At 34.9% G+C, this 8,696-nt stretch overlaps 1 protein-coding gene across 3 annotated transcripts; it reads left to right on the forward strand.

The window, feature by feature from the left end:
* The first annotated feature begins 6,172 nt into the window (after positions 1-6,172).
* On the forward strand, positions 6,173-8,362 carry LOC145120728 (uncharacterized). 3 transcript variants are annotated; one of them, XM_079056533.1, is made up of 6 exons: positions 6,173-6,372; positions 6,483-6,581; positions 6,703-6,763; positions 6,931-7,017; positions 7,349-7,458; positions 8,149-8,362. In XM_079056533.1, the coding sequence occupies exons 1-6, from the start codon at positions 6,336-6,338 to the stop codon at positions 8,268-8,270; spliced, it is 516 nt and encodes a 171-aa protein (XP_078912659.1). In that variant the 5' UTR covers positions 6,173-6,335; the 3' UTR covers positions 8,271-8,362. The 3 variants fall into 3 exon arrangements, with proteins under 3 accessions (XP_078912659.1, XP_078912657.1, XP_078912658.1); XM_079056531.1 differs by having other exon boundaries at positions 6,173-6,344; XM_079056532.1 differs by having other exon boundaries at positions 6,173-6,344; positions 6,706-6,763.
* The last annotated feature ends 334 nt before the right edge of the window (positions 8,363-8,696 follow it).

The following is an 8,696-nucleotide window of genomic DNA, read 5'->3' on the forward strand; positions in this document are numbered from 1 at the left end:
CTAATCCTAATAATACTCAACAATAAACAATAACTATTATAACTTTAACATGAAAGGTAAAGCAATCAATCGAACACAAGTAAAACCTAGTTCAATTAATCCTACTAACGAAATCAAAGCATATAAACAAAGGTTCATCAACATCTAGTGAAAGTAAAGATTTTTACACCATATTCACTAAACTAAAGCAGAAAAATATCACTAAAAGAATGCAAGCCGCGATCATCAAGAAAACCCGAAGTGAAATCTTGATGTATCAGTGCTTGAATCTTCAAATCCTTGCTCCAATTGAATCTCTAGCTTCAAAATCGACCCTTGGAGGGTTTTTCCTCGTGAATAATCGCAAACCTAAGGCCTCCACCTCCTGGAAACGACCTAATGTCCGAAATATATATATACACTTTCCAAATTTTGGTCACAACGGCGTGGTTAAGAGGCACCACGCCGTGGTCTTCACGGATATCCCGTATTCTCCAAGTCAGCTCAATGATCGTAAAGTTTCCATTCACCACGTCGTGGTGGTTGGATTTCACATTTTGTCCTAAACACGAAAGTCGTCCAAAATTCTTTCTAGTTTTCAGATCATTTTGAATCGCCTTAATCGAAGTTACGAGTCATGAGATATGGTCAAAACACTGACGACGGGTCAAGCTGTCAGCAACATCTTTTTTGTGTCTTTTTCAGCTCCGTTCTCCTCCTTTTGCATCCCAACTCCCATCTTAACTGTAACTAAAAAATTTCAAGTATATTTAGTATCATATATTTTAAAATATAAAATTTTAATCAAATATATTAAAAGAATGGCCTAAAATATATAGTTAAATAAGGTTATATCAAAATACCCCACACTTATCTTTTGTTTGCCGTCAGCCAAACTAGATTGTTATTATGCTATATCAAAACTTTGCCCACCAACATCACATAGAATAACCCAATTTGAATTTGCAAATTATGTCTCGCCTCAATGTATATATTTGTGTCTACACCCTAATTACTTCCAATGTCTTAAATACTCGCAATCCTCATAAACGTTCCCTACTTATTTTGAACAACACTCATTTATGCATCCCTCTGAATACATCATCAGAAAATTTTCTTAACCTCAAGGTAATTTTTGTTAAGTTCCCAAGCAAACATATGATAAAATAACCTAGAAAGAAAAATTACAAATCAAATAATCCCTTGGCAATTTGCCTTATTCTTCACTTCTTCAAGATCATCATACTTTGCAAACTTTTATTCACTCAATAACTTTTGACAACTTTTTTTTCACAACTTTTTTCATTTTTTTTTCTTTTTTCCATATCTTACTTTTTTTTCTCTCAAACTAAAAACCTAAAAGAAAAAACATATGCTTAAGCAAAGGAACTTAACATCAACCCTTATTGATTAAAAGTATTAGTCTAAAGTGCGATGACTACATAAGCTTTCCTCGATACATTTCAAGTACACAATGCAAAATATATTATGACCCTCAAACTACATAAGTTCTCATTTTTGTCTCATGATTTCACTAGAACTGGGAAGCCATAAATATACTATAACATATTAGCTTAACTAAACCTTAAAATTCGCATCAAATTATTCCACACAATACTAGCAAACTTAGTTTTTAAATTTTCTAGATTTTTCTAAATTAGACCATTTTTTCAAGTCTATGTTTTCATTTTTTTTAAATCTAGCATATATATTTTGTCTAGCGTGCTCTTTTCCTTTAATTCGATCCCATACCCATACTTAAATTATACAATACCCTCATTGTATACAATAACAATGAAAACATATAAAATAAAAGAGGGAGAAAATGAACAAACTCGCCTTGGTTATGTAGTCGTGAGATCAGATGACTGTCGTGGGTAGCTTATCGATACTAAGCATGACTTTGTCTGCTGGAACAATCCGAAATCTAAACATCCTTCCTGAAATTGGTGGACTCTTGGTAACAAAATAAGAAGCGTATAGTTAAATTTCACAGATCGAAAATTTCACTGGGGCGTTGCCACGTCGTGGCAAGTTCTTGGCCACGACTTGGTCCCTGTAAAATCTGGAACTCATGACAAATCTTCGTCACGATGCACAGTGAGAATTAGCACGTCGCGGTCTTCAAATGTCAGGAAAGTAGTCGTGATGTAATAAAAAGTCGCGTCTCGATGTAGCTAGGCTCGTGCCGCATCTTCATGAAAACTCTAAATTCTTCATCGCTGAATAAATGACTAATCTCGAAGTAGCTAATTTCCCAACCGGTCCCTTGTATCAATTTATTCCCATATATAGCATTGGTAGCACAAAAGACTCCTCGATTTTAGCTCCATGTCGAATGTATACCCCACTCCTATTTGTGTGTCACTCTTTTTGCCTTCTTCTCGTAATACTCAGCCCCACGTTTTCATTTTTGCCCATCATCAATTTCTTAGCTAAAAGTTCTATTGCAACAAAAATAAGAATCATCAAAAGCACTTTTATTCAAAATAAAACTAAAAATAAAAATAAAAAATAAAAACTAAAACAAAAAGAAAATTCAAACTAACTTAAAAGGTTGGGTTGCCTCCCGATAAACACTTCTTTTTGTGTGAGTCTTGAGCTGGATTCTCAATTTAATAAACTTATAATAAAACTGATGGCAATCCATCTATTGCATTTAATATTCGTTTTAGACCAATTTGTAAAATTTGACTCTTTCCTTCTGAAATCGGCCAAATGAGTTTTAATCCATATAATCCAAGAATCTTGACAAGGGTTGGAACCGGTTGGACACTCATCGGAAATGGATCGCACATCAGAACTTTCTCCAAAGTTGGAATCGCCATCCCATGCTTAGAAACACAAACCAGAAAAATAGGGGGCCATGTCGTGGAAACGGTCAAGCCCCGACGTGGTTCCTGCATTTCAGCTCATTCTTGTTCTTCGTCTGATTCTTTTGTTAGCAACCTCTCCAGCTCCTCCAAATCTTTTTCTGGATCGAATAGATCATCAAGTACCTGCAAACTCATGCTCAAGAATAGCATCAAGAGTACCTGCAAACGCAAACCGTTCTCCGGGAACGGCGCCAAAAACTTGATGTGTTTATTTATACACTAGTTTTTTATTTATAAATTTCAGTCTAATCTCAGCTAGTCTTAAACACAAATAGGAAGTGTACCTCGTCGTGAAATATTATAGTTTAAGGTAAGAAATTGTGTCGAACGCATGGAACGAGAACTATTTAGATAAAATAATTCAAATATTAATTAAATTAAAAACATAAAAGTAAAGATGGGGTTTTTATGTAAACTAAATTAAAGTAGTTTTAACGCTCAATTAATCAACGAAACTAAAGAACTAAATGGAAACAATAAATAAGAAGTCTTTCCACTAGAGTACAAACCCCCCCAGTTTTTATGTTTGATTTATTAGAAGTGCAATGGATTAATGACTGAATTGTAATATGACTAGTTATTTTAATTGGATTTCCTAGTACTAATAATTAATGAACAACTACCACAATGATCATGCAATTAGTGAACACGTAATTAATTAAATATATTCGAACTATGAACAATATAATGATCATGAGAATCAATATAAGCATAGCATGGATATCTAATGCTCTCTAACATAATCTAAGTCACCGATTAATATTATCTAACCCTAGGCTTATGATCAAAGTCCTAACCACACAAACCTAATTTTGGTTCCACTGCCTCTAGTGATGACCGTGAGCCTAGTAATTATTCTCAGCCCAATTCTGAATCTTTATTGAATCGTCAGCCCATTCCGGATCCATCTCAGTTCACGAGCCAGCCCAATTCTGATGAGCCCACAGCTAATGATACCTCAGATCAAGCATCTTCTCCTACTGTGGATCATCCTGGCGTCGACGCACCTAGTGTGGAGGCGCCGGTTTTTTAGTTTACGTTTCCTTCGATCCCTCCTGCTTCCACTCGTCCCACTCGTGTTCCTCCTCCCTCTTTTCCATCTCATCTCATGGTGACTCGCAAACAACGGGGTATTACTAAACCCATTCAATGATTGGATATTCATGTTGAATCCTCTCCCATACCCCAATCTTACTTACAAGCATTTCAGGATCCACACTAACTCAAGGCAATGCAAGAAGAATTTTTGCACTTATTTCGAACAACACCTGGGTGCTCGTTCATCGGCCCGCTGATGCCAATGTCATTAATTGCATTTGGCTCTTTAAAAAGAAGCTCAATGCAGATGGTTCGTTATCTCGTTATAAAGCTCGTCTTGTTGCTAACGGACGTGCTCAGCGGTCCGACATTGATTGTGACGAGACTTTTAGTTTGATTGTTAAACCGGCCTCGATACGTACCATTCTCAGTATTGTAGTTACTCATAAGTGGCCTATTCGTCAGCTTGATGTGAAGAATGTGTTTCTTCATGGTAGTCTTAACGAAGCTATTTATATGCATCAGCCCCCAGGTTTTTCGTGATCCGTCCAAGCCGGATCATGTCTGTCTTCTTCAACGGTCCCTGTATGGTCTCAAACAAGCTCCACGGGCTTGGTTTCAACAGTTTACTATGTTTATCACTCTTATTGGTTTTACTAACAGCAGTTGTGACTCCTCATTGTTTATCTACAGGCAGGGTGCTCATGTTGCATATTTGCTATTATATGTTGATGATATTGTTCTTACGGGATCATATTCACAACTGTTGTCATCTATCATCTCCATTCTTGGCTGTGAGTTTGCCATGATGGATCTTGGGGATTTACATTATTTTCTAGGCATCTCTGCTTCTCGTTCTGCTGTTGGTCTTTTCTTATCTCAACACAAGTATTCTACTGAGATTCTTGAACGTGCATCTATGTTGAACTGCAAACCTGCCACCACTCATGCCACAACTCCTGCTGACCTTTCTGCCAAATTTGATAACATCGGTCCTCAGGTCACAAATCTGACTCTCTATCGTAGTCTTGTGGGTGCTTTACAGTATTTGACTTTCACGAGACCAGAAATCACCTATGTTGTTCAACAGGTGTGTCTTTACATGCAAGAACCCCACAAGCCTCATTTCAATGCTCTCAAACGCATTCTTCGATATGTACGTGGCACGATTCACCACGGTCTTCAAATCTACAGTTCTTTTAATCATGACGTCATCGCATACTCTGATGCAGATTGGGCCGGTTGTCCATTCACTAGGCGTTCCACTTCTGGCTATTGTGTCTTCCTTGGACACAACCTGTTATCTTGATCATCTAAACGCCACAATACAATTTCTCGCTCGAGTGCTGAAGCTGAATACCGTGGTGTTGCTAATGCGGTTGCTGAAACGTGTTGGATCCGCAATCTTCTTCTTGAGTTACATTATTCTCCACATAAGGCCACTATTGTGTATTCTGATTATGTCAGTGCCGTGTATATGTCGACTAACCCAGTTCAACATCAAAGGACAAAGCATATTGAGATAGATCTTCACTTCGTTCGTGACGAGGTTGCTATGGGTCATGTTCGGGTTCTTCATGTTCCCTCATCCTCTCAGTATGCTGATATTTTCACCAAAAGTCTTCCCGCGGCTCTATTTCTGTATTTTCGGTCCAGTTTGAATGTTTGTATGTTATCCCCGTTCCAACTGCGGGGGGCTGTTAGTGGACTCATTACGTATTATATTTTGTATTGTTCCTAGTTTAGTATAACCCATATGTATTGTATGTTAAGGCCAAAGACCTTCATATTGTAATCAGGGATTTATATATATCGTTTAATTAATGAGAAGGATCATGAGAAAATATTGTTTTAACAAATTCTTGGTCATTCATATGTTCGGTAATTAAATGTGGCTTTGCTTTTTATATGCTTTAGCATCTAGTCTCAGTGTCTACGTACGATCATTATCAACGAACATACAATAATTAAATAATAATGTACATATCCAACAAACACATGATACTGTATCAACTGTTATTGTGTTTCATATATATATATATATATATATATATATATATATATAATACCTTAAAATGCATCTTTAGTCAAAGGCTGAAATTTAAGAGGTACAAAGCCATCATGCATTATGTACAACCACTTTATGCATTGCAGAAATAATTGATCTTATCCGGTCAACTATTGAACAAGTCAAATAAATCTTATCCCGCTCAACAAAATCCCTATTTTTAAGCTAACCAAATTGAATATGTCAAATTGGAACTAACGTTCCAGTATCTTTAAGCCAATTGAATCGGTTTAACACAAAAATTCACTTTATATAGCATATTGGCATATCCGATTATCCTCCTAGATTGCTTGTTATCTTCCTCTCTCGCCCTCTGTTCTGCTTTATGTGTGCTTCTGTATCACGTTACAAGTTACACGTATTTAATTCATCTGATGCTTTATGTATGCTTCTACATCGCGAATGCGAAAAGTAAATCTGAAATTCTCCTATATCTTTTTATCAGTCGAATGATTTCATGTGGTTTTAATATAAATGCAATTTTAAGATCATAAAATAAGGTTGTTGGTTTCATATTTCAGATTTATGGAGATGGAGGGAGATTTTATCAATTGATACTGGTTTTCTCAGTCATCAGTCATCTATGATGAAACCCTATGCAGCGACCTCGCCCTCATCGAGTTAAGACTTTTCATATGCTTTTTACACCTAAATCGAGCTTCAAAATCGCACACATTCAAATATTTAGATGTTTCCCCGTATCTCTATATTTTTTGTTATGTTCATTTTTATATAAACTAGAAGAAACGGGATGTTTATTGAACATAAAAAGTTTCCAGGTTTTCAATCGAATTGGTTTCAGGTAAACCTCATTCTCTCGATCACCCTTCTCTTTTAATATTCTAATACTTGATTCTCTCCATTGATTTTTAATTTATTTTGATTTCCCTTTCATTTTCGTTTTCTTTTGGTGCCCTAATACCCTTCGACACCCACACATCACATACGCTTTCTGGTTTCAACCTCCAGTCACTTCAGCGAGTTCCTCTGCCACTTCATGAAATTCCTCTGCCCGAGCCATCACTTCACTGCCTTCCTCCGCCAGCAGCGCCACCAGTAAGGTTCTCTTCTCCATCACTGAAATCGTTTTCTTTCTTCTCTAAAATCAATTTTCTTGCTTCTCTTCTCCATTTCTGAAATCGATTTGTTTTTTAAATTGATTTGTTAAGTGATGTCTTCTATAAAATCGATTTGGAATCTAATTTTCAAACAAAGTGCCACTGCTGAATCTGATTATTAGATGTGTTTTGTTATGTGATTATGAATAGATATGGTTTTCTAGAAACAAATTTGTTCATATGCGTCTTTTATTTGGTATTCTTTTCAGCTTTACTCTATTTGACTTCAATTTTTGCTTAATGAACATAACTTTCTTTGTGGTTTTCATGTTTACTCTGCTGCTGAGGGAAGAAGAATGGGGTTTGTGCAACAATAACCAAGCAAATCAAATCTGGATTCAGAAACCCTTTACTCTGCTGCTGAGGGAAGAAGAATGGGGTTTGTATTTAATCTATGGTTTATCTATTTTTTTTGTGTTTTAGTTCTGATTTTGTAGAAATTTCACCTTTTGTTTGGTTCTTAAGACTTTGTGCTATGTTGTTATTTTACACCTTGATTTAGCAAGTCTAGCAAAGACAGTTTGAGGGTTTTCTAATTTCTTGTCTTTAAGGTTATCTGTTTATTTTATATTTATATTAATGTAATGACAAAGATGACATTTGGAGACTATGACCCATGAGATGTGTGTGCCCTGCTTTAGCCTTGGCAACATCTTAATCTGCAGCAGAAAAAGAGACGAGGTGGATGCCTTCAAACACCGAGTATTATGAATGGAATGGTTTTGCCTTGGCAACAACATATGCATATATGTTTTAGTCCCTTTCTCATATTTTTCAAATCACAAACACACACACACACACACACAAAACATGAAGATATAAAGTCAGCAACCTATTTTTATGGCTTATTCTTGTGATATTTTAGAATTCGACTTTTATATCAAGTATTTAGCTCTGAATTTTTTTTCCAGATTATATATATTTCTGTGCAGATGTGTAATACATCAGGTTTATGTTAATCTTAATGTAAAACTAATTTTGTTTATTTATCATGTATAGATATTTGGAGTTTATTTAATATTTATTCGGTGTTTTATAATGAAGTATGTATGTGTTTTTTACATTTCAGGGTTTCTAGAACTTGAGTTACTTTTTGATTTTCAGATGAGAACTGAAGCTGATTTTTGTACATTAGGGCTTGTTGATAAAAATATGAAACAGATAGCGAGTTTCAGCTTGAAAATTTTGTAGTATTTTTTTGAACCATTTGAAATGAAAAGTGTTTAATATTTCTTGTATGATTTTAATAATGAATAGTATTGACATTTGTTTATTCAATTAAACTGATTAATGTTAGTTTTATGAGATGGTATGAGGTAATAGATGTTTTGTATCTTATGAATCTTAGATATATATTTAAAACTTAAAAATAAAGCTCACTGGTTTATTGATATTATTGTTATTAAATTTTTAATAAAACGTTTTCAGAAAATGTATAAGAAAATGGTCTTGAAAATTGTAGAAAAAATCTTGAAAGAATGTAAGGGAAGTTAAGATAAATTTAAACCACTCGGTATTTCATAGGTTCACATCAAGATGTTTCTTATTTTTTTTTAATTTATTGTAATCATTATTATGTTAATGAATTAAAATAATAATTGATACTTTAAAAATGAA

This window comes from Lactuca virosa, chromosome 6 (assembly GCF_052849685.1).
Source record: "Lactuca virosa cultivar CGN04683 chromosome 6, Lactuca_virosa_CGN04683_v6, whole genome shotgun sequence".
Classification (NCBI taxonomy): Eukaryota; Viridiplantae; Streptophyta; class Magnoliopsida; order Asterales; family Asteraceae; genus Lactuca; species Lactuca virosa.